The sequence below is a fragment of the Lontra canadensis genome, unplaced genomic scaffold (assembly GCF_010015895.1).
Source record: "Lontra canadensis isolate GAN:19392208 unplaced genomic scaffold, GSC_riverotter_1.0 scaffold60, whole genome shotgun sequence".
In the NCBI taxonomy this organism is placed as follows: Eukaryota; Metazoa; Chordata; class Mammalia; order Carnivora; family Mustelidae; genus Lontra; species Lontra canadensis.
Genome location: NW_022631054.1, coordinates 9,769,638 through 9,795,006, shown reverse-complemented (window position 1 = coordinate 9,795,006; position 25,369 = coordinate 9,769,638). Strand labels below are relative to the sequence as shown.

Genomic DNA, 25,369 nt, shown 5'->3' with positions numbered 1-25,369 from the left:
TGGCTTCTCTTGGAACCATTTCATTTTTGCAATTTCAATTGCCACATCCGACGGATTACACACAACTATATCCCTTTGGATTCCTTCCATCCTCCTTCTCCTGCTGCTCTTTGACCTAATTAAGGCTGCCAGCCCTTGAACCTCCAAATCTATCAATGGCCCTCTTGACTCTGCTTTGACCTCCAAACCCCAGTGAGGAGCACAACCTCTCCATGGGATCCCAAATGGAGAAAGCTGAATGGTTGCCTAGGTTGGTGCCACCTGGGAACACGTTTACACCAAGCCCAGCAAGTCCTTCAGGGCTGTCCTCAACACAGTTCTCCCTGATGCTCGCCACCCCTCCTTACAGTCACCCCTACCTTTTCCTTCAGAGAGGGACTGGAGGCCCTTGGCCAAATTTATTCTCATCATCACTTCTATCCTTCCAGTTTCAGAGGGAGAATGACTCCTTTCCACTCCCAAAGAGTCCCTGGATCTACTTCTTTGAGCCAGCATCCTCTTGTCAATGGAGACTTTACTCCCTCAGGCTTCCTTTTCTTTCCTTCATTTTCAAACTCAGCTTCCTCATGGGTTCTCAGAAACAAGCTGAGATCTAGCTTAGAAAACAAACGGACAGAACAAAGCCCCCTCCTCTTCCGTCCTGCCCTTTCCTCCAGCTTCCATTCTCTCCTGCCCCGACTCGACCTGAACAGCTACAGTCCTCTGTCTGCTTGTCTCCGCTTCCTTCTCTCCCACCCCCTGCAATCACTTCCCTTGCCACCTCGTCACCGAAATGACCTGAAAAGGATCGGCGACCTCTTCACCACCAAATCAAGAGGTGGCTTTTCACTCCTCCTTTTACCCGCTGTCCGCTGCATCTCACACTGCAGACTGCTCCTTCCTTCCCCAAACTCCGACTTCCCTGACATGAGAATCTCAGGGTTCTGGTCTGATTCCTTCCCTTCATTCTTTGCTAGGCCCCCTTCCTAGGAAAGACCTCTCAACACTGGTATTCCCCAAGGTTCTTCAGGGGCCCTCTTCTCTGCTCAATTACCATCTAAAGGCTGACAAATCCTCTCTCAACCAGTGCTGTCTCCTGAGTACCAGATCTGCATATCCAATGCTAGCCTTTCAGCAGGAGCCACCTACGACATAATTATGCACTCTGCTGGGCCTTTTACATGCATTGTCTCACCCAACGAGGGAGGCACTGCTATGATTTCCACTTACAAATGAATCCGACCAAGAATCAAGTGAGGTGCCCAACGTCACACAGCTGGTACTTGGAGCCAGGATTCAGGCCGAGCACACCAAACTCCAAAGGTGATGCCTTCAGCTACTATCCTGTAGACCCACAGGTGCCTCAAACTCGACATCCACAAGCCTGGTTTCATCATCTTGTCCTCACTCCATGCCAGCTGCTTCTCTTCCTGCATGCCCTGCCAGCTACCCAGTCACCACCGACGGACAAATCTGGAGACATCCTTGACCTCTCTTTCTTACTCACCCCTCACACCTTGCTAATTTAAGTCATGTTGACTACCTCTTCATTTTCGCAATTCTATCTGCTTGTTTCTTACCCTTTATTCCCCTAATTTAAGCCCTGTTCCTCTCTCACCTTGAGCAACACAATTAATAACCCCCTGCTTCCACTCCTGCCTTCATGGAGCAGCAAGAATGAGCAGCTCTGTAAAACATAAGCCCAACGAGCGACTTTCCTTGTGCTTATCTGCAGCACCCACAGAATTATCCCAAAGCATCCTAACACAGCAGAACCAGCTTTTCATGTTCCCGCCGATGCCTACCCAGCGGCCTTGGTTCCCAGAGCGTTTTGCTTCCCACCCTCTGGCCCATCAATCCAAATTGGCTGTGGTTTGCTGAATATTCCTATTCTTTCCTTTGCTCAAGCTAGTTTGAGTCCGGTTTTCTGATCCTTAAAATCAAAACAGTGATAACTAATCAATCTAACAGGGGAGAGGAGGGCTGGGTGTGACTGACAGATTTCAAATTCAGCACTCTTTATCCTGTAACCTGCTGCTTCCTCACATCCTCTCCTACCACTGCCACCTACCCTGTTCTAGACATGACACCTATTCTCCCCACTAACACGCAGGCAACTACATTATTGGCTTTATGTGGGAAATCATCACCTGTAAGAAAGTAACCAGCCATGTCCAACTTTGTGACATACCACACTTCCCTCTTCTCTTTTCTAGAAAAGTCCTCACCTGCACAAAGGAACAAGCCACAGTGCCACTGCGAAGCTGGTTCAGCAACGTCTCACAGACAGCAACATCAGGGACACTCGTCACCCCATCTGTGATCACGATGATACCTGGAACAGGAAACCGCGGACAGACCTGGGGACGCTAACCAGACCGAAGTCGCAGGGGGGCATCCAAATGATGGGACCCTGAAGACTTGGGTGCCCACCAGCCGGTGCATTTTATGATCTGCAAACACCCTTCCTTCTTCCCTTCCATCCTGCTTCTCCCTCCTGAATGCTGGATCCCAGTGTCCTAGGTGATGGCCTTGGAGCACAACTCCTTCCCACTAGGGCCCCTGTTGGTTGTCAGAGCTGAGTACTCGAGAGATACACCAATGCACACTGCCCTTCCTGAAACAAGGACACATCCTCTTCCGAGGGACGCACTGGTGCCTTGGAGCCTCAATGTCCCCTTCTTATACCCTATTTCCCCAGCCCCATGAGCATTCCTTCTACTGACCTGCACTAGAGTTTGAGGGGAGCAACTGCAGTGCCAAGATGCCCTGACGAATCATACTGACCAGCCCAAGGTCAGCTGTCACCATGGAGACTCCCACCTTCCGGCCCGGGGCCTCCCCTGAGTCCGGGGACTGGTCCTCTGCCTGGCCCAAATTATAGAAGAGACAGAATTGGACAGACGGCGTTACTATCCCACCCACAGCCAAGCCAGAATTTACAGCCCAGCACCGGCCAGACTAGACAGGCCCAATCCCGTGCAGACCCCAACCCCCTGCTCTGCAGCCAACGCCTGACTGTGCTTGCTCCCCTGGGGTGTTGCTCACATGCTGGCTGCAGATGGACAGGGAGTCCAGCACCAGCAGGAGCACTGGATTGTCCAGGAGCAGGGTTCCCCGCCTTTTGTCAAGGAGGCCCTTGACCCAGAGTTTCCCATCACTCTGATGAAATATTCTCTACATCAGTCAAATTAAGTCTTCACAAAGGTAGGACTCAATTTCCTTGGCTACTTCTAGGATACCCAAAGGAATGAGCAAGTACGTTCAAGTGAGTCCAAGCAGCTTTATTCCTAAGTACAAAGTCCTAGGGAACAGAGCCCCCCATGATCACCTTGTCAGATCCAGTGGGGGAGGAGATCTAGGACTGAAAACACACCGGCAAACGGCTTTCACATTTTCCCCCAGCAAAGTCTGTGTCTTGGGCAGTGTATTTGAGCCCTCCTCCAGCAGGGAACCTTTGGTGTGCATGTGCCAGCAATCCTCTCCTTGGCTCCCTCTGCCTCCTAGCCCCTTTTCCTGCCCTCTCTTTTTTCTGTATTAGGACCTGTCCCTCCCTGCTCCCTTCCGTCCCTTCAGAGCTCTTCTTTCTAGGGGGGTGTCCAGCGGCCTTCTCTCGTGCATACCTGACTCTGGGGGTCATACTGCAGCTGCAGCATGGTGGCCACCTTGTCCTCAAAGAGACAGAGCTGCTCATACACCTGCTGCAGGAACGCCTCCCGCTGGGAAGGGTCCAAAAGGCAACCCTGCACCAGCACCTGAGAAGCACAAGGGCAAGACAAAATTTAAGGGTTAGGGGGACACAGGAAAGTTCCCCTCTGGCCTGTTTATTCTCCATAGCTCCCACAAGGCGATCCTGACTTTTCACCCAGGATCTCAAGCTGGCTAAATCCATAGCCAGTTCCTCTCTTATCACATCATCTACTTCATCAGGGAATTGGGGACATTCGCAACCTTAATCTGGGTTTACAATCTTCCTTTGCTTTCAGTCCTGCACACTGGGTTTCCCCAAACTCCCCCATGGGGGTGCCCTAAGATTTGCCATCTCAGGTCACCAGGCTGCCCCACCTCAGCCCGGCTAATAAGCCTTTCTCATTCTGACTCATACATTTTTTATTCCTTTTTTTTTTTTTTTTAAAGATTTTATTTATTGATTTGACAGAGAGAAGAGAGAGAGAGCGCAAGAGAGGGAACACAAGCAGAGCCTGATGTTTCTCCTCTCTTCAGACTGGAGGAGTGGTAGTGAGGGAGGATAAACAAGAACTCAAAGCCAAGAAGGAAATTCCATCATAGTACTTAGTTCTGAGTGGTGTCTTATGGAAGAGTTCTGTTTTTCTTTGCATTTTATGTATTTTTCAAATTTCCTTCAAGGGACATCCATTATTCTTGTGATCTTTTGTTTTGTTGTGAGGAACAGCAGGATACATCTTGGGGAACTTTAGAGAAGGGGTGGGGGAAGGAAGCTAGCCTGTGGCTGACCCTGGGGCAGGGTGGGGGTGGGGTGGTAACCTGAGTAAGCCTCCTCCTTCTCCACAGCTGCTGCCCTGGTTCAGGGCCTGCCTCTTCTCTGGGGCTGCAATCACCTTCTGCCTACTCTCCCCAGTACAGAATCTGCCGTCTGATCCATATTTCCCGTGGACAAATCTGAGCCCACTACTGTCCACTTAAAAATCTTCCATTTTTAATAGTTTTAAGAACAGGGAATAGTTTTAATAGCTAACATTTTTGCATGTTTTCTATGCGGCAGGCACTGTTCTAAGTGCTTGATATATATGAACTCAGTCACCATATGATACTGGTCCTGTTAGAAAAGACACAGATGTGTAGAAAGGATAAGTATTGCCCAAGGGCCTGCAGCCAGCAAGCAAATACATGGGTGTGTGAATCTGGTTCAGCACTTGTCATCACCACACTAAACTCTTCTACAGAACAAAGGCCAAGTTCTTAGCTATGATGTTCAAAGCCTCTCATGATACGGGGCTCGATCCCAGGACCCTGGGATCATGACCCGGGCCAAAGGCAGAGGCTTTAACCCACTGAGCCACCCAGGCGCCCCTTTTTTATTTTAAAGATTTTATTTTTAAGTAATCTCTATACCCAACATAGAACTTGAGCTCAGAACCCTGAGATCAAGAGTTGCACACTCCACTGACTGAGCCAGCTAGGTGTCCCTCCACTTATCTCTCTCGTCTCCCCTTTCCTACCACTCCAACTCCCACATTCAATGTTACTGTGTCTAGCAGAATTACAAAATTACTGTGTCAAGGGACACCTGTGATTGGAAGCACCATTTCATAGCTCTGTGGCTTTGCTCTTGGGCCCCTCTGTCTAGAAAGCCCATTTCCCCTTCTTTGAAGGGTTCACCTCAATCCTTCCTTCAAGACTCAGTTCAAATGCCTCTTTGTGCAAAAGTCTTTCTGTTGCAGCCCCAAGCTTGGCTGGGTGCTCCTTCTTGGTGCTCCCACCGCACCTGAGTCATTACTTAGCAGTGTCTTTATCACATTCAACTGGAGTTACCTCCTTCAATATCCATCTCCCCTCCTCCCCCAACTCTCAACTCCTCCCATCAGGACAGGGACAGTGTCTGATTCATCTGTGACTCCAGGACGTAGCCCAGGTCTTGCATAGATTGGCAAAATTACCTAACACCTGTGCCTTCCCTGTCCTGGCTATCATTGCCTGCGAAGCCCCGCCTCTGCCTGGTGCCGAAGCCTACAACCAACAGTCCTAACAGCTGTGCTAGGACAGCACCTTAAACCACAGCTGGGATCCAGACATGTGCCAACTGCCCTGTAGATTTCAGACCCTCAGGTGCCAGTTGGACAGCTAAGGTGACAACATGGCCATCAGGGAGTTTCAGGGGAAGCCCCTACCCATGAGTTGAGGGTGGTTAAGAGCAGATGAGGGGAAATTGGGCCACTACTTATCTAAGCCCCAAACAGAATATTCCAGTAACAGACTTGGCCATTGTCCAAAAGGAGTGTCTTATGCTGGTCTGCTTGGGTGCTGGATAAGCCCTGTCATTATCTGTGTGGTCAGAACATGCAGTTCACAGGGTCCTCACAGAAAATGACCCTCCTCCATCCTTGGGAGAAGTGATGTTTCTGGGTTATCGGTTATATTTCAAAATCATAAAATTATTCTAAAGATCGTCTCCCACAGGTAGTGCCAGGTGTCAGGGTACAAGGAAAACCTTCCAATCAAACTAGGAGGATGGTGGTGAAGGCAAAAAACAGACATCCAGGGGCCAGAACTACAGACTTACAGAAGGAGCGAGGGAGGCATGTGTCTCATCAAGGTCACCTGACCTAAAGCTCACGAGAAGGCTCCTGTGGAGCAGAGGAACAGATTCTTCTCACGAAAACAGAGACTCAGAGATGACTAGTAAAGTGGTTCAAGAAGCTGGCGGAGCTGGGGACTCTGGGCGCAAGACCACAGAGACGGGACAAGGACTTTGTCAGCAGACTCCCAGAAGTGAGGTCTGAGGGCACAAAAACAGGGAAGGGATGCAGTACCTGGTGGGCCTGCAGGCCAATGATTGAGGAGTAGGCCTGGATGGTTATATAGATCTCGGGCTGAAAGTCGATGCAAGATCCGGGTACGCGGAAGGGTCGAAGCAGCCCGCCTAGGCAGCGGGAGAGGGCATGGAAAACTTCATCAAACAAGATCTCTCCTGTGGAATCATCCTGAGGGCAATGCAGAGAAAGATCTCTCAGGTGTGACCATAAGCAGTCCTGAGCAGAGGGCAGAAACGAGCAACTTCCACGGGAATTCTTTCCTGAAGGTTGATCACACCCCCAAATACGGTGCCATGGATGGAAGGGGATCTGTCTTTCAATGCTCACCATTTAAAAGCCTGTTTCCTTCCTCCAATGGTAGGCTGGGATCCCTTCTCACTTCTCTCAGGCCTCTCCCTCTCTCTCACCCCCTACTCCCTCCTTTCCCCGCACTGTTCTCCCCCCCTACTCCCTCTTTTCCCCGCACTGTTCTCCCCCCCAACCCCTTACCACAATGCCAGTAGATGGGCTAAGGTCGAGCTCAATGACAAATCGATACTGCCAAGCGAGGAAGGTGACCCGGGTGGAAGGTACAAGGAGGAATGGCCTTGGAACCACTGGTTCATCTGGCTGCCACCCAGGGGGCAGGACACTGAGGACTTCCAACTCCTGCTCAGACTGGAGCTGACAATCAGGACAGAGAGAAAAGGAAAGGGTCCGGGAAGAGTCACCCCTTTATTTCCAGGACCTGAACTTCTATATCCAAAAATGGCAAACCATTAGCTCCACCTCCCGCAACCCAAGCATATATTCTCCTTGTCTGGAAAATTCAACATTTCCCCTGTGGAATCATCCTGTGGACAAAGTCACTTGCCCATCCTAGAATCGGACCCCTCGGAGTTAATCTCCCCTCCCGTTTCTAGGACTCTCTTAAAAGAGCAGATCCTTTTGGGCCAAACCCTCACAGCCTCTACGTTTCTGGGCCTCACCAGCATCTCCTGGGGTGTGGCCTGCACTGTCTGATGCAGGTGATTGAGGAACCAAGCCAGGCGGACATTTCGGGAGATTCGATAATCCTTTTTCATCAACAGGAACACCTGCCCAGCTTCTTCTACCTGGAGACAAAGAGACATTTAAAAATCTGTAACAGTTCACGGAGTTCCTAGTATCCGCAGATCACCTCGCAAGAAACCTGTCCAAGGAGTTCTCGATATGTGAGAGGCAAAGCCACAGAGGTGAAAAGTTAACTCCCACCTCCGTGCAAGGTGTTCCCAAGGACTCAAGTCTCTGCTCCCACTCCCCCTATGTGGACTTCTAGGTTGATGAAGTAACGTTTTCACGTTATTGAACATTTAGGGGTTTCTCCTATAAGCCAAGAGCCAAGAGGGACTCTGTCTTGTCCTATTTTTTCATCCCTCCGCATGGCAAATTGCTTACGACACAGCAGATACTCAACGATGCCAGATGCCTCCTCCTACGAAGCCTTGACCAGAGTAGCCATTAAGGGACTCTTCACTGGGTGACAAGCCAGCCTGCCAAGTGCCTCCAGATTCAACTTCTTCAGGTCACAACCCACACTTTTCCCGGCCTCCACACCTTTTAGCAGTCAGCTCTCTAGATCCTTCCCACCACTGCCTCACAGCCATCGACGCAACTGTGTCCTGCCAAGCACCAGCTACCTTATCCCTGTCCTTGTCCTTCCACCCACAAGCCCTGCCAAATCCTGACTCAGGATGGATTGCCATTCTCTCTTATCCACACAAATACCACGCCAGTTGCACTTTGACACGAAGAAACTTGTCACTTTGCTGTGCCACCTCTGGGAGGCTTGTACCCATCCTTTTACCTCTTCTTGGTAAGCAACCTCTTCTGTTCCCCCTAGAACGTTTCCTGATCTCTCAACCCCTTGGGTCCCGGCAGATAAACTCACCTACTGTCTCAGGCAGAAAACAAGGGTCCACTGGTCTGAACTCCCCCAAAGTTTCTTCCTGAGCAAGGTTTATCTGAAATTCCTTTATTCCCTTACTCTAGCCTCTGATGAAAAGATTATACTCCTCCCAGTTTAGACAAATTGCAAATTGCTCATCCTGGGTCCCTGACAGGGGAGGGGGAGATGCCAGGCTGCCAGGACTGAAGAGAGTGGTAGAAGAGAAATGAGCAGAGGCCAGTGACTGCCTGTTAAGAAATGTGGTATGGAAAGGAAGGGAAGGTTTTTTCCTTCCCCTAAATGGGGTAATGGGGAGAAGAAATAGAAAAAGCCCTGGAAAAACACTAAGGAAGGGTGCCTAGGGGCAGAGAGGAGCATGGAGAGCAGAGATTCGAGGACTAAAGACGAAAAAAGCCTTTCTTCTCCAGGACAGAAGGCACGTAGCAAAAGATGCAGAAACAGCCTCTGGGAAGTGGCATGGGTGAGAGCAGAAGGCAAGAAGAGGGAAGGCACTCCCATTCCTTGAGTACCTGTAATATATCTAATGGCCCCCTGGAGAAGCTAAGTGCAAGAACTTCAGACTCAGACTGAAATTCATGCCAAATTGGCATGAATCCCAATTTGGCCTCTTAGTTGCCTGTGAGGTTGGGGAAAGGGTAATTAACCTTCCCAAGCCTCAGTGCCAGCATACATAAAATGGATCTAATCCTAATACCGATCTAGTGTTGTTAAGTGGGTTAAGTGAAACCAGGTACATGAAGTGCTCAGCACTGTGCCTCACACTTAGAAAGAATATGATAAAAATGAACTATTACAGGGGCGCCTGGGTGGCTCAGTTGTTAAGCATCTGCCTTCAGCTAAGGTCATGATCCCAGGGCCCTAGGATCGAGCCCCACATCGGGCTCCCTGCTTGGTGGGAAGCCTTCTTTTCCCTCTCCCACCCCTCTGCTTGTGTTCCCTCTCTGAGCTTCCAGCTCAGCAGGGAACCTGCTTCTCCCTCTTCACTCCCCCTGCTTGTGTTCCCTCTCTCACACACTCTCTGTCAAATAAATAAAATAAAATAACTATTACAGGTTATTACCAGGCACAACACAAGGCTCTTCACACAAGTATGCTCATTCAGTTGGCATATAAAACATTAACAGAAAAAAACTTGTCCAAAAAAGTGAAATGATTTAACACAATTAGTAGGAAGAGGATCAGAAATCAAACTCAGGCCTCATGAGCCACAATGCCCAACGACTGAGCATGACAAACGGATAAAACTGGGGAAAGAGCAGGAAAGATCTGGGGCGCCTGGATGGATCGGTCTGTTGAGCATCTGCCTTCAGTTCAGGTCATGCTCTCAGGGTCCTGGAATCGAGAGCCATATTTCGGGCTCTCTGCTCAGCGGGGAGTCTGCTTCTCCCTCTCCCCCCCATCCCATTCTCTCTTTCTTGCTCTCAAAGTCTTTTTTATTTTTATTTTTTTAAAAGGTTTTACTTATTTATTTGACAGAGATCACAAGTAGGCAGAGAAGCAGGCAGAGAGAGAGAAGGAAGCAGGCTCCCTGCTGAGCAGAGAGCCCGATGCGGGGCTCGATCCCAGGATCCTGGGATTATGACCTGAGCCGAAGGCATTGGCTTTAACCCACTGAGCCACCCAGTCTTTTTTAAAAAGGATTTTATTTACTTATTTGTCAGAGAGAGAGAGGGCACAAGCAGGGGGAGTGGCAGGCAGAGGCAGAAGCAGACTCCCCACTGAGCAAGAAGCCCAGTGTGGAACTCGGTCCTAGGACCCTTGGATCATGACATGAGCCGAAAGACGCTTACTGACCGAGCCACCCAGGTGCCCCTAAAATATTAAAAAAAAAAAAAAAAAAAAAAGGAACGTGATGGATCTCTACAGGCAGAAAGGATGCTCTGGCATAATCAGAAGGATTAAAAAAAAACAATTAAAACATCAATATGATGTAATTCAATATTATAGGGCAAACTACTGAACTTTTTTTTTTTTAGCAGAGCAGTAATGTTATATCTGCATTAAAAAAAAATTCCCTCTGGCTACCATGTGACTCAGAAAGATCCCCTAATGACCAGGGGAGATGACAGTGGCCTAGACCAGAGCTACTCAGAGCAGCCATTCTATAAACTGAGACTGGTCCCCCATGAGACAGCAGCTGTGCCAGAATGCAAAGCCAGCAATGCCTTTCACTGAGAAAGCCTGGTTTTATACACACACACACACACACACACACACACACACACTCAGCTGAACTAACTTTCAAGACAACTGAGCTTAGCTGACATTTTAAGGAATCTTTGGAACAAGACAAAAACTGGTGATTAATTGGAAAGTAACAAAAAGGCATCAAGGATGGCCAAGATAGCCCCGGAAACCAGTAAGCTGCAGAATGATTCCCAAGTTAAACAGAAAAATCAAATATAGGTATTTACCATCACTTCTAACCATCATTCCCCCCAAAGGTCCCGTCAGATTGTACACCCTCATTGCCAAGACGCTAGAAACTGAAAAGGGATTTATTGGCAAAGAAGGAAAATGCAGCAGTTAGCTGCCCTCTGCCTGGCCCTTGGTTTCAGGGTGGGATGCTCTCATAAACTAGTCAAGCTCTCTTTCAGGACTGGCTGAGCTGGTGTGGGTGTGAGATGGGTGCCCACTCTTGTCTAACTGCTGATGCTGGATCTGGGCCAAGGTTATCTAGAAAAGGATGGTCTGGGGCTCAGAGTGTTATCAGAATAGGAAGGATACCCAAATTCAGCAGTCCTGTTTATCACTCTATCCTCAAAGCCTACAGCAGTGCCTAGCACATCAGATGCTCCATATGATTTTGCTCAATAAGTGAATTCACCGTATGTCCTAAGCAAAGCAAGGTTGATGTTTCAAACTAATAATCAGCAGGAGCCTGGGTGGCTCAGTTGGTTAAGTGTCCAACTTTTTTTTTTTTTTTTTTTTTAGAGATTTTGTTTATTTGACAGAGAGAGAGTACAAGTAGGCAGAGCAGCAGACAGAAGAAGAGGGAGAAGTAGGCTCTCCGCTGAGCAGGGAGCCTGATGCGGGGCTCGATCCCAGGACCCTGGGATCATGACCTGAGCCGAAGACAGCGGCTTAACCGACTAAGCCACAGGCGCCCCTAAGTGTCCAACTCTTGATCTCAGCTCAGGTCTTGATCTCAGGGTTTTGAGTTCAAGCCCTGTGTTGGGCTCCACACTGGGCATGGAGCCTACTTAAAAAAAAAAAAAAAATTAAAACTAATACTCAGCACACTCTTCTCAAGGTGAGATAATCTTAACACTAATCTCGGTACTATTTTCCTCTTGTTCTTCTTTGGTAGTTAGTAAAGACTTTTTTTTTTTCCTTTCCAAAGAAAGAAACAAGGAAATGCAAGGAAATACCAAAGGGAGTTTGGGTCCCATCTGAGCTGGGTTAAACAGGGGAGAACACATGTCCGTGGGTCAGCACCATAAGAACCGGGAACACTTGCTCACTCTGTCTTCTAGCACTAAAATATTGGTGATTCTGGTTTTAATGAATGGATCTTTCTATGATTCCCCACACTAAGTTAGGTATTTCTATCAGGCATTCAGGAGGCAGTCTATAACTCTTCAGAGCCAACCAGTTTATAACGAAGTATTTGTATATTTTGTAATGTCTGTTTCCCCTAAAAGTCTGGAAGCTCCAGGGAGGTAGAAATTGTGTCTATATATTGTTCTTTGCTGTATCCCGAGCAACTAGCACAGTGCCAAGACACACTAGGTGCTCAAATATTTGTTGAATGAATGTATAAATGAAGGAAATTGCTCTCTCAAGCTTTATTTATTTTCTTCCCTGTGTCAAGTTATGTTCTGAATTTCTTACCAGTGATTCTTAATTTTTCACTGTTATCAACACCTGCTCTTTGTTGTCCAAGAGTTCCCATCCTTCCTCATCTACTTTATGGAAAAACTAGCCTATTTTATTGTTTAGGTTTTTCCTTTGCTTCCATGAAAGCTGTTTTTACCAGGTTTTCACTAATATGTGCTTTTTAAATATTCTTTTTTTTTTTTTAACTGTTCTTGGAATCTAGGGAGGGGGTGCTGGTGTGGGTTCCAATGTGTGCTTTGACAGCTGAGCCTCTGGGCTTGAGTTTTAGTTTCCTCCTCTATAAAGTACGATCACCTACCCCAACAGCATGTAAAAGGATAAATGTGCATATTAGTGTAACAAGTAATAACAAATAATTAATCAAAAAGGTGCTTCTCTAAGTCTGAAAGGAGTCCCACACAGCCATTCACCAGCTTTTTTTGCTCTTCTCCAGTTACGTGGCATAGCTGTGTGTTTCCTCATACTGAGCCAAAATGTCTTCCTGATATCATCTTAACCCATCCTTGAGATCTGTTCTCTTGAAAACATCTAAACCACTTTTTGGTTAAGGAACATCTGAAGGCAGCCCCAAGTCTCTGCTTCTCCATAGGAAACATTTCCCAAATTCTTTAGGTAGATCTCAAACGGCATGGTCTCCAGTTTCTTCACTATTTTATATCTTCGATGATATGCCTATGAACACTGGCTGGTCTCTTTTTCAATTTAAAATGTAGGAGCCAGAATGGAACACAATACCTAGGTGTGGCCACAGATTCAGAGTCTCCTAAGCTCTATTTGGAAGCTTCACCATCCTGTCAGTGCAGGGAACCTTCATGACTTTCTCACTTGTGTTGCTGTTGAGACACACCCTCCATTCTGTCCTCAGGCAGGCTTTTTGGGACACGTACAATTATTCAATTAGTCCCGTTACATTGGATAAATTCGGTCTATTACTCTATTGTGAGGCTCAGAGTGCTGTTCTGCCCTCTAGCAAATCTCTTTCTAGCTTAATGTCTCTGCTAATTTCCTCACGATGCCATCAAAAACTCAACCTGGTCCAAAGAGGACAAAGACAAGATGAGTGTGCATTCAGTCACTGGTCAACAAATTGATGGGAGAGCCAGCTACATGCCAGCACCGGGCTAGGTCCTAAGGATACCATGGAAAGCAAAAATTGGCATTCTCTGCTCTCACAAAATTTACCCTATAATAAAGAAAAAAAAACCCAACCCTAATCATATAACCACTCTACTTACTGTATTATTAAAAACTGAGTGAGTGCACCAATGGAGAAGAATATGGTTCTATGGCAGCATATAACAAAGTAACTTGACCCAGGCTAGATCTTAGGAGAAAGTGACACTGAAGGTTGAGCAGGGTTTGCTAGGTGAGGAGAAAGGGGGGATAAACCAGATGGAGGACACACTGGGGGGCTGTGGTATTAGAAATGTTCTTTAGATTAGTAGTAGTTAGTAGGCGCTTAATTCCACCACTGTATTGCTTCAATTTCTCCACCTTGTCTTGAAAGTTATTTTGAACTATGGACTGACTGCTCAATGCCAAGCTGAAGCCTTCATCAACTAGTTCTTAGGTCATCAACTAGTTCTTACAGAATCCACCTCTTGAAACCAGAGACGGTTGTTCAATGTGAGTTTTCTCACAACATTCTCCCTCATCCATGAGCCTTCAAAGTCAACAGCTATGTGTTCAAACCACCATCTCGAAGAGTTCCTCATATTCAAGATATAACTGATCAGAACCAGAAAAATAAAGAATTAATCCAAGCAGCTAAAACAGTAGTTTTCGAAGTGTGATCCAAGGAGCAGGTGCATCAGAATGGCCTGAAGTGCTTATTAAAATGCAGATTTCTGGGGGCGCCTGAGTGGCTCTGTGGGTTAAAGCCTCTGCCTTTGGCTCGGGTCATGATCCCAGGGTCCTGGGATGGATCCTTGCATCAGGGAGGCTGCTTCCTCCTCTCTCTCTCTGCCTGCCTCTCTGCCTACTTGAGATCTCTGTCAAATAAATAAAATCTTAAAAAAAAAAAAAAAAAGCAGATTTCTGGGCATCACCCAGACCAACTGAATTTGAGTTGACAGGACTCAGGAACCTAAATTTAACAAGCTTCCCCAAGGGATTCTTCCACTTTAATGTCTGACAATCTCTGAAATGGTTGTGTTCTCCCAGCATCCACACTCACATGAAACTTCAGTTTCCTTATACTTGATCCCCAAGTCTCATGTGCATTACTCTTGGAGTAGTCTGGCAAAGACACAGCAGGGTTCTGGAGTCAGAGACCTGGATTCAAATCTGGTTCTACTACTTGCTATCTATGTGAGCTTGGACAAGTTACTTAATTTTTCCAGGCCTCAGTTTCTTCATTGATAACATGTAGGTGAGAATGTCTACTTCATACGGATGTTGTTGCAATTAAACATGAGAATCCAAACAATGACAGAAGCAGCCTAGCATTCTTTGGAACACTTATTGAAGCCTACATACCATGTCTAACAAGATGAATAACACATTAGGCACTGTGCTGCACACTACGTATACCAGGATGAAGGAAACATTGCCCGCCTTAATGTGTTGGTTTTGTTTGTTCTTTGCACCTGCCCTTTTGTGGTTAGGGTATAAATAATCTTTGAAGACTTTTCCAACCCTAATGCTATTCTTTGTTAACAGAATCCCATGAAATAATTTCGATACTTTCCCCCCTTGAACTGTCTGAAGGCTCCTAACTACTGTGTACACGCCAAAGTCCGGAACCTCTGGCACAGGCTCAGCCTCATTCCTTTTCTCATGTCTCCCCAATCTCCCAGAGTTAGAGCACCTAGGATCTTTTAAACACTGGTTCTGCTACTGCTTATTAGTGTAAGGCCTTGGTGGTGAAGTTACTTAAACTCTTTGTGCCTTAGTTTCCTCATCTGTGACACTGGGAAAATAATAATGCCTATTTCATGGAGATTCTACAAGGATTAGGTGATACTCGGTAAGCCCTCCTGAAGTGTTAGCTATTCTCGGTGTTAGCTATTCTCACTGTCCCATTGCACCCACATTAGCAGCTGCTTTTTCTGTTCTCTAAAGGTTCTAGGTCCTTCTCACCCCAGGATTTTCACTGTTGCCTCTGCTCACGGCCAACTTTTATTCATTCTTCAGACTGAAATGTCATTTCTCTGAAAAGGCATCCCAACTCACCTCTCCCCTCATACTTCTTAACAGAGTCGGTTAAGAACTCCTTTCATTAAGGGGGTAGGAGAAGAGTAAATGAAACAAGATGGGATTGGGAGGGAGACAAACCATAAGTGACTCTTAACCTCACAAAACAAACTGAGGGTTGATGGGGGGAGGGGGGTTGGGAGGGGGGGCTGGGGTTATGGACATTGGGGAGGGTATGTGCTATGGTGAGTGCTGTGAAGTGTGTAAACCTGGCGATTCACAGACCTGTACCCCTGGGGATAAAAATATATTATATGCTTATAAAAAATAAAAAATTAAAAAAAAAAAGAACTCCTTTCAAACACTCATTCACTCTGTAGTTTTCCTTTGCAGCCCTCATTATAAATCAACGTTTGTTTACTCCATTAAAATAGGGGACATGTCTGTCTCACACTGCTTGGCATCCACCCTGATACTTAGCACAATTCTGAGTCCATAGTAGCATTCGTAAAGTATTTTCAGTATTTGATGAATGAATGACTTCTTAAATCTGACTATGCCCAATTTTTTTTTTTCTCTTAGGATTGCAACAACCTATAAAAGTCACTATTCTGCTCAGGGGCAGACCTCTTCACTCCCCTGACTCTCTGAGATAAAATTTTCAGAAATGCAAATCAAGAACTTAACACATGCTTAACTTTTGGCTGAATGAGACTTCCACTAGTATGTGTCTTCACTCCAAGTTACTACAGATCTGCACTGATCAATACAGTAGCCACTACCAAATGGGGCTACTGAGTAAAATGTGGCTACTCCAATGGTCCAAAATGAAATGTACTGTTAAGTGTAAAACAAATGCTGGATTTTAAAAAATTTGATACAAAAAAGAATGATACCTTTTGGCTCCCTGAGCAGCTCAAAGGTAGTCAGCAAGAACAAGCACCTTACAAAAGGCGGCAAAAAGGGAGCCAAGAAAGGGAGCTAAGAAATATTGGTATAATGTGAAAGCACCAGCTATGTTCAATTTAAGAAGTATTGGGGGGAACCTGGGTGGCTCAGTGGGTTAAGGCTCTGCCTTCGGCTCAGGTCATGATCCCAGGGTCCTGGGATCGAGCCCTGCATTGGCCTCTCTGCTCAGCAGGGAGCCTGGTTTCCCCCCTCTCTCTGCCTGCCTCTCTGCCTACTTGATTTCTGTCAAATAAATAAATAAAATATTTTTAAAAAAAGGAGAAATATCGAGAAAACATTAGTCACGAGAACTCAAGGAACCAAAATTGTATCTGATGGCCTCAGGGGTCGTGTTTTTCAAGTGAGCCTTACTGATTTGCAGAATGAAGTTGCACTTAGAAAATTCAAGCTAAGGGCGCCTGGGTGGCTCAGTGGCTTAAAGCCTCTGCCTTCGGCTCAGGTCATGGTCCCAGGGTCCTGGGACCGAGCCCCGCACTGGGCTCTCTGCTTGGCAGGGAGCCCGCATCCTCCTCTCTCTCTGCCTGCCTCTCTGCCTACTTGTGATCTTGGTCTGTCAAATAAATAAATAAAATCTTAAAAAGAAAAGAAAAGAAAAGAAAATTTAAGCTAATTACTGAGGATGTTCAGGGCAAAAACTGCCTGACTAATTTCCATGGCATGGATCTTACCCATGACAAAGTGTGCTCCATGGTCAAAAAATGCCAGACCATGATTGAAGCTCATGTTGATGTCAAGACTACTGATGCGGGGGCGCCTGGGTGGCACCTGGGTGGCTCAGTGGGTTAAAGCCTCTGCCTTCAGCTCGGGTCGTGATGCCAGGGTCCTGGGATTGAGCCCCCCATCGGGCTCTCTGCTCAGCAGGGAGCCTGCTTCCTCCTCTCTCTCTCTGCCTGCCTCTCTACTTGTGATCTCTATACAGAGATAAATAAATAAATAAATAACATCTTAAAAAAAAAAAAAAAAGAATCTGTTTATAATTCAGACATTTAATGGTGACAAAAAAAATCTTATTTGTGTTGTTTAAAAAAAGAATGATAAATATCTCATAATTTTTAATATTTATCACACGATGAAATGGTAATATTTTGCAAATGTAAAGTTAAATAAAACACATTACTAGAATTGATTTCATTTGTTTTCTTATCCTTTTAAACATGGCTACTAAAAAATTTACATATATGGCTTCCATTAGATTTCTACTGGACAGTGCTATTTTATTTTATTTTATTTTTTAAATAATTATTTATTTATGGGGGGGAGGGGCAGAGAAGGAGAGAAAGAATCTCAAGCAGACTCCCCACTGAATGCAGAGCATGACCTGGGGCTGATCTCATGACCCTGACATCAGGACATGCACCGAAATCAGATGCCAGATGCTTAACCGACAGAGCCACCCAGGTGCCCTGGACAATGCTGTTTTACATTATCTGCCTAAAAAGTATGTTGTATTTCCCTATAACATCCCCTCATTTCCTCTCATCTTAATCCTTAAGATGTACTTCAAACTCTTTCAGTCTTTCTAAATATTGACATTTCCGACGCATGGGCTATTCCACCATTCCCTGTGGAACATATCTGATTCTTTTTTTTTTTCCCTGAAGATTTATTTATTTATTTGAGGGGGGAAGGGGGAGAGAGAATCTCAAGCAGACCTCCTTCCCAATGTGGGACTCAATCTCATGACCCCGAGATCATGACCTGGGCTGAAACCAAGAGCTCAACTCACTGAGCCACCCAGGCGCCCCATCTGACTCTTTTAAACAGCACAAGGTTTCCTACTTAAACTTGCGTCTCAACACATCAAATCCCAACAAACTGGAGATTTACCATCCTGTGGCTACAGTATTATTATACTATAATCACGATGGTTAAAAACGTAAGATCTGGAGCCAGGCCACCTGACTGAGAGTCCTGGCTCTACTACTTACTAGCTGTGTAACCATGTGTCTCTGGTGAGCTGTGTGCTTCAATATCCCCAACCGAAAGATGGAGATGATGAAAGTGTCTAGGGATGAGAGCACTAATTGATATTGGTGAAGTGCAGAGGCTGGTGCCTGGCGTGCAGTAAGCATTCGCTACATAATGACTACTATTTATGTCATTATACACATCCTCGCCCTTCCCACCTACTCATATACTCTCTTAGAACACTGGGCACCTCTTCTAGTGATGTTGTTCTTTCCAAATCTGATAGGTTTTATGCTCAGATCTTTTAACTTCAAAACTCTGCCACTCCCCGCCTCTCCCGAGTAGCACTTGGGTAAAGTACTTAACCTCCTTCATTTTTCAGTTTCCTTATCTGTACATGAGAAAGGATATTGCCACCTTCCCTTCCTCATACAAGTTTGAATAACATCATGTGGATATAAGTTCCTTGCATTAGCACCTGATGGATGCCTCGTATACATTTTCTGGTTTAATACATAAGGTCCTCACAACACACCATAAAATAGGTATTCTATGAAGAAGGAAACAGGATCCGGATAGTCAAGACTTGCCCAAAGTTGCACACCTAGCTAAATAGCAGAGCCGGTATCACTCCCAGTCTTATGTTTTCACGAAACCAAAGCTGCTCCCTAAGTCCACAAGCGCTACAACTAAATTAATTCATGCTGTTTATGGCATTCCAATGTTTGGAGAAATGCATAAACCAGCAAAGTAGGTCTATTGCCGTGTTGCCCATGGAAACTGCAGCAGAAAATAAAACCACAGGTTTTCCTAATATTATTAGGAATCCGAGAGCTCCAGAGTCGGCGACGTATCTGTAATTTTAATAAACAAAAAGCGACGGGTTTTTGCTCTAGCAACCCCCCCCTTCCCCCACGGAGAAAACTGCGGGTCGCGGGGAGGAGGTTCAATTGTGGGGCCTTCCGGGCTGGGCCCATCTCTGCCCAGGCAACTCGGCCCGGCCGCCCCCAGGCCGGGAGGAGGCCGCCGCCGCCGCGCCGGGCTGCCGGACCCTCCCCCTCGGGGCTCGGGGCCCAGCGCCCAGCGCCCAGCGTTGCGCCCGCCCGCCCCTCACCTCCGGCTCCGGGCGCTCCGAGGCCATCACACAGCACTGCCGCGCCGGCCCGGGCCAAAGAAGATGCTCCACTGGTGACCCCTGACCCGGCTACTGGAGCCTCGCAGGAGCCGGAAGTAAGTGGGAGGGCCGAGCTCTGAACTTTCTGATTGGGGGACGAAGCCCTCTCAGAGTGGCTCGCTGACTAGGAAACCGGAAGGGGAAGTCGTTGCCGCCGCCGCTGCCGCCGCGATGCAGGTGAGAGCGGTTTCGGGACTGTTGACCGCTACCTAGTTAGCTAGCTTCAGGCAACTGGACTGAGAGTGGGCTGGCCGAGGAGTGAGGAGTTGGGGCTGGCAGGAGAGGGCAGAGCCCAGAGCTGACGGGTATGGGCCCGCGGGATGGGGAGGCGCGGCCGACTGCAGAGGTGGGGGTGGGGCCCATCTAGCAGGAGACTGGCCGAGTTGCGAGGAAGGAGACCCCGCGGACTTGCTGGGGTGCACGAAGGGATCAGGGTGCTGTAACCTGGGAAGGTTGAAATGCAATCCAAGGAAGACGGCACAGGAAAGTGGCGGGTTGGCTCAGGCCCCGGCCTAGACTGTTGGATGGACGCTGTTGGATGCAGACATAACAAGGGAACTGGAATTGGAGAGAAGCCGGGGTTGGGGTGGGTGGGGGGCGGTGAAGGAATTGCAGGGTGGGGTGGCAGAAAGCTGAGCTAATTATAATCTGAGGCTGTGGGTGGAACCCAGGATCGAGGCTCATGTCCTACACATTGGTGAGTTTGCAAGACGATTTTGCATCATTCTTCCCAGCCTGAGCCTGTTAGTTGTTAAGGATAAAGAAATGAAGTAAAACTGGAGACAGCAGATGGAAAGGAAATGCTTGCAGACACCCCAGCATTTAAAATTGTTTCTCTGGTGCTTAGGAGCGTGTGCCTTTATTTTGTTTTGTTTTGTTTTGTTTGTCACTTGCCACTTACTTTCTTGCACCTGGTTCTCTGTCAGTAAATGTTTATAAGTTGACTAAACTTGTGAAAGGGACACAGGAATATTGGCACAGAGATAAAACGAGTGTCGATTAATTCGGCAAGAAGAAGTTTGAAAACATCAAATGCTGAGGCCAAAGGAAGAGTGGGAGAGAGTGGGGAGCAGTGGTGGTACAAGCCTGGTATTCAGGGAAACCTTGATATGTGGGTAGGTTTTCCTAGAGATTGTTATTGGCAAGAACTGCCAGGCTCACGAGGCAGGTTCTAGTACAGAAGAAGCTGAAATACACATGCTGCACACGTGCACAAAAGATAATAAAGCCCAGGTATTAGGTCTTGTGAAAATGTCTCAGTGAGTGAGTACAGAGTGTTTCCAATGCAGAGAAAAGCCAGACATGAATTAGGAGATGATGAGAGAAAGGAGGAATTGAGGTCAGGGGAATGGATTGAAAGGTCTAAGGATTGATGCTGTCTGTAACCCAAATACCAAAGATAGAAAACAGTCTGGCTCTCCTGCGCCGGGGAGATCGTGTGTTACTTGAGTAGTTTTACATACTGTCATCCTGGGTTTTCAGCCTTCCTCTGTATGTGTCATACTCACGGCTATCTGGGTAACCAACCTGTTCCTATTGGTGCAGAGGGAGGAGAAGCAGCTTGAGGCATCATTAGATGCACTGCTGAGTCAAGTGGCTGATCTGAAGAACTCACTGGGGAGTTTCATTTACAAGTTGGAGAACGAGTATGACCGGCTGACCTGGTAAGGGTTGCCAGGGCAAGCTGAGGAGGGCTCCATGGGTGTGTGTGTTGGGGGGGGCAGGTCTCCTGGTGGATAGGACATCTCCAATGATGTCACAACTTAGCACTTGGCAAACATCTTTTTTTTTTTTTTAAAGATTTTATTTATTTATTTATTTGACAGACAGAGATTACAAGTAGGCAGAGAGGCAGGCAGAGAGAGAGGAGGAAGCAGGCTCCCTGCTGAGCAGAGAGCCCGATGCGGGGCTCGATCCCAGGACCCTGGGATCATGACCCGAGCCGAAGGCAGCGGCTTTAACCCACTGAGCCACCCAGGTGCCCCGGCAAACATCTTTTGATTTGGAAAGAGCTGGGTTTCCCAACATTTAACAAGTGAAGTTTGTCTTAGGGCCACCATGGCAAGGAAGTAGAGAAATGTCCAGTTTCCCAACCTAAGTTCTTTCTAGCTTTTGACTCTCACCCTTTGACTTCTCTGGGAGGAGGTATTCCCTCAGTGGGTCCTCCTACTACAGTAAGAATCCAGTGTTCATCCTGGATCTCTTACCAGAGATATTGCTGAGTCTTTTAGGTCCAGCCTACTCTGGAAATGTGGATCCTATTTTTAGGCCTGAAAGGAGGCCTTTACCCAGTTTCTGAATGTTTAGTGATAGGGATAGCCGTGGTTCTTATTTTGCCACTGGTCCTCATCCCATTCAGAGAATGAACTGCCTTATTTTCCACCTGTGTCAGAAAATTAAAGTGTGTCCCTCTTTCCTAACCCCACAATCCCTGGGAGCCAGTCTGATTCCTGCCCAGTCCAGGTGAAGTGCTAGGAGCCTTTCTGGGGTGAGCCCGGGTATTCCTAGTCTGAAGGACCGCTTCAGGGCTACTTTACTGAGAACATTCTGACACCTTCTTATCACCACCAGGCCCTCTGTCCTGGACAGCTTTGCTTTGCTCTCCGGACAGCTGAACACTTTGAACAAGGTCTTGAAGCATGAAAAGACACCACTGTTCCGTAACCAGGTCATCATCCCTCTGGTGCTGTCCCCAGACCGCGATGAAGATCTTATGGTAAGAGAAGGAGACGGGTACGACATGGAAAATTAAATTCTTAGATGAGGATTTAGAGCACAATTGTTGCTGGGTTATTTTAGAAGTTCTGAAGGCATAGTGTGTGGTGGTAGAAAGCAAGGGCTGCATTTTGGAGACCTTGCTTTTTTTACTTCTGGAGTTGGGGAGCCACTCCCAAATAGTGCCAAATAAACCTGAGGCCTATGTCACTAAGACAAAGACCTTTCTCCTCCAATACCTACCTTGAGCGAAAAGTATGTTCTTTTGTGAGTTTGTCCGTTTTGGTATTATATTAAATGTACCAAAGAGAAACTTGCCCCTGGGTCTGGTAGAAAGAGAAGTAGGAGGAGACAGAAAGGAAGGAGGGAGTAAGGGCATTAGTGTCCCTGGAAGCTAGATATTATAAGTGTCAGGTGGTGTTTTCCCTGAGAATGTATCATTTGCCTATGGAAGGAACTGTATATATCACGCTAGACTGAGTCTACTTGAGTTGCATAGGAGGATCAATAAAATCTGTGTTACAGCGGCAGACTGAAGGACGAGTGCCTGTTTTCAGCCATGAGGTGGTCCCTGACCATCTGAGAACCAAGCCCGACCCTGAGGTGGAAGAACAAGAAAAGCAGCTAACCACAGATGCGGCCCGCATTGGTGCTGATGCAGCTCAGGTTGGACGGCTATCCCACCTCCCCTGCCCCATACCCCGAGTCCCATCACAAGAAGCTAGGCATTAGCATCTGTGTCTGGTGGGGATGCACAGTCAGTTACGCATAAGTTGCCTCTGGAAGAGCACAAGGAAGAAACTTCACCACACTCATTTCTTGTTTTCCCTGATCTCTGCACAAATGTGTGTATGTTACAGAAGCAGATCCAGAGCTTAAATAAAATGTGCTCAAACCTTCTGGAGAAAATCAGCAAAGAGGAACGGGAATCGGAGAGTGGAGGTACGGAGGGATGGGTGGCGAAATGGAGAAGGAAAAGAGTGAGGGACTCGCTGGAATAGGAGTGGTGGTTTCGGTTTGGTGGAGTGAGGACAGGAGATCCAACTGCTTCGGAAAGGGACACGTCCATTCTGTTTGGCATGTGTACTTAGGGCTAGCCCCGGAGCAGGTGGCAGAAATGGGCAAAATGAGAGGAGGGAATTCTGAGATAGTTGTGGGGGTCTTGGGGGCCTCTCCCTCCGGGCTGCTGGTGAGTATGGATGCTACTGAGCTCTGGTCCTCCGAGCCCTGGGGCTCAGCCTGATCTTCCTGCCGCTAGCTTCAGTCCAGGGTCAGAGGCATACCTCAGCCTCCTTACTTCACCTTTTTCTTCAGGTCTCCGGCCAAACAAGCAGACCTTTAACCCTGCAGACACCAATGCCTTAGTAGCTGCCGTGGCCTTTGGGAAGGGGCTGTCTAACTGGAGACCTTCAGGTAGCAGTGGTCCTGGCCAGCCAGGCCAGCCCGGAGCTGGGACCATCCTTGCCGGAGCCTCAGGACTGCAGCAGGTGCAGATGGCAGGAGCTCCAAGCCAGCAGCAGCCGCTGCTCAGTGGCGTACAAATGGCTCAAGCAGGTCAAACAGGTGAGGGGGCAGGGAATGACATGGTAGCAGACCTTGAGAATGGAAACAGGAATAAGCTGCATTGTCTGAGCCCCCAGCATCCCAGAGCTGTAGATTTTCTCCTTTTCTTCTTGGACCAGGACCCATAAAACAATTTTTTAGAAGTAAAGATCTCCTTGAGAGTCTGTAGCAGCAAGAGTCCTTTCCAGAGAAAGGAAGAACTTTGAACAACAGAAACTGTGCCTCCCCCCCACCCCTGTCTTAGAAGCTGCCTCAGCTACTGTTCTGTCCCATTTACTCTGGATACTAGGTGTGCTGTCAGGGTCTTTTCTTAGAGAGACCAACAGTCTTAAGACCATTCAGTAGGTGCGCTGGGGACTGACAAACAGGCAAGGTCCATGTATTCTTTTCTGTATCCTGTCTCTCCTGCTTACTGTTAATAGTTACGAGAACAGTCTGGATGAGTTCAGATGTACGTGGCTAAAAGAGTTATTTATTTTTTTTTCAAAGCTGTTTGGGAAAAGGAACAATTATAATAAGAGAAAAGATATATATATATATATATATATATATATTTTTTTTTTTTTTTTTAATTAACCTGTGGCATTAAATGGGGACTAGCTGTCTCTTCTGGGAGTAGCTGAGTAGGAGACTGACGTGTGTGTTTCAACCCCTCCTGCTATCAGCCTTCTCCTCCCAGACACCTTCAGGGAGAGGGCTGGTTAAGACCCACACCTCTGATCTTTACTACCCAGGGTCAGAGGCCACAGAGGTTCTGAGACGATAGAGCGAAGGGGTGGCAGAAGGGAAGGGAACCCGGGAGACCATCGCTCTGGTATATCATGAAAGTCTCACCATGCTGCAAGTGTCTTTCTTCATGTTTCTTTTAGGGAAAATGCCAAGTGGAATAAAAACCAACATCAAGTCAGCTTCTATGCATCCCTACCAGCGGTGAGTGTGGCCGGCAACCTCCACTCCCCGGAGCCCCTTGCAGAGCTGGGCGGTGAAATTGCCTTCTTCCCTAAGCTGAACTAGATGGGTACAATAAAGAGAACATGGGCTTTTGGCACCAGACAGATCCCGGCTCCACCACTGACTGACTGAGTGACCTTGGGCAAGTGACTTAATTTTTCTCAGCCTGTTTTCTTGTTTGTAAATGGCAATGATACCTACCTCCTAGGGATGTTGTAAGGATTAAAAAGAGAAATGAATGTAAAATACTTAGTACAGTCTGTGAAATGACGGGTATTCAATAAATGATAGTTTCTACAGCCACTTCTCCCTGCTGCCCTTCTCAGTCCTGGATCCGGAACTTAGCGGGATTTGACACTACTTCACCTCAGTGGTGAGCTGATGGATTCAGGGTCATTGGCTGCCTCATTCTGTTTGAAAGCCTGTGCTTACTTTGTGCGGCCAGAAACTGTCGTAGCCTCTGTGTGTCCTTAGGGGCATGCCGGCTCGGCAGTCCCCCCTGCCCAGGTTCCATCCTGGCCATCTCTCCAGGCTGTGGGTGGCGAAGCTTCTGGGCTGGGTCAAATGGTCCACCTGTGGCTCTGGTGAAGTGTGGGTCTGCTCTCCTCCTTCTCTCCTTTAAGAAGCTAGTTCAGCTCTTACTGGGGCAATAGTCACAAAGTCGCCCACCCTTTACCTTATCCCATACACAGG

The 25,369-nt window shown here is 47.3% G+C and overlaps 2 protein-coding genes across 3 annotated transcripts in view; one reads left to right on the top strand and one right to left on the bottom strand.

Moving 5' to 3' along the window:
- SZT2 (SZT2 subunit of KICSTOR complex) overlaps window positions 1-19,486 on the bottom strand; it is a 50,823-nt gene extending 31,337 nt beyond the window's left edge. The window contains exons 1-7 of the mRNA XM_032877521.1: window positions 19,388-19,486; window positions 7,463-7,588; window positions 6,984-7,157; window positions 6,492-6,662; window positions 3,603-3,734; window positions 2,706-2,847; window positions 2,208-2,314 (exon numbers count right to left, since the gene is read on the bottom strand). Of these exons, the coding sequence (XP_032733412.1) occupies window positions 2,208-2,314; window positions 2,706-2,847; window positions 3,603-3,734; window positions 6,492-6,662; window positions 6,984-7,157; window positions 7,463-7,588; window positions 19,388-19,414 (879 nt within the window). The 5' untranslated portion in view covers window positions 19,415-19,486. The remainder of the gene's footprint in view (window positions 1-2,207; window positions 2,315-2,705; window positions 2,848-3,602; window positions 3,735-6,491; window positions 6,663-6,983; window positions 7,158-7,462; window positions 7,589-19,387) is intronic.
- Window positions 19,487-20,158: 672 nt separating this feature from the next.
- Window positions 20,159-24,975, top strand: MED8 (mediator complex subunit 8). Of its 2 annotated transcripts, XM_032877520.1 has the most exons (8): window positions 20,159-20,941; window positions 20,976-21,111; window positions 22,019-22,163; window positions 22,688-22,828; window positions 23,023-23,104; window positions 23,477-23,725; window positions 24,595-24,655; window positions 24,731-24,975. In XM_032877520.1, coding segments are annotated over exons 1-8 (819 nt in total). In that variant the 5' UTR covers window positions 20,159-20,940; the 3' UTR covers window positions 24,735-24,975. The 2 variants fall into 2 exon arrangements, with proteins under 2 accessions (XP_032733411.1, XP_032733410.1); XM_032877519.1 differs by having other exon boundaries at window positions 20,160-20,941; window positions 24,595-24,975.
- Window positions 24,976-25,369: the final 394 nt, after the last annotated feature.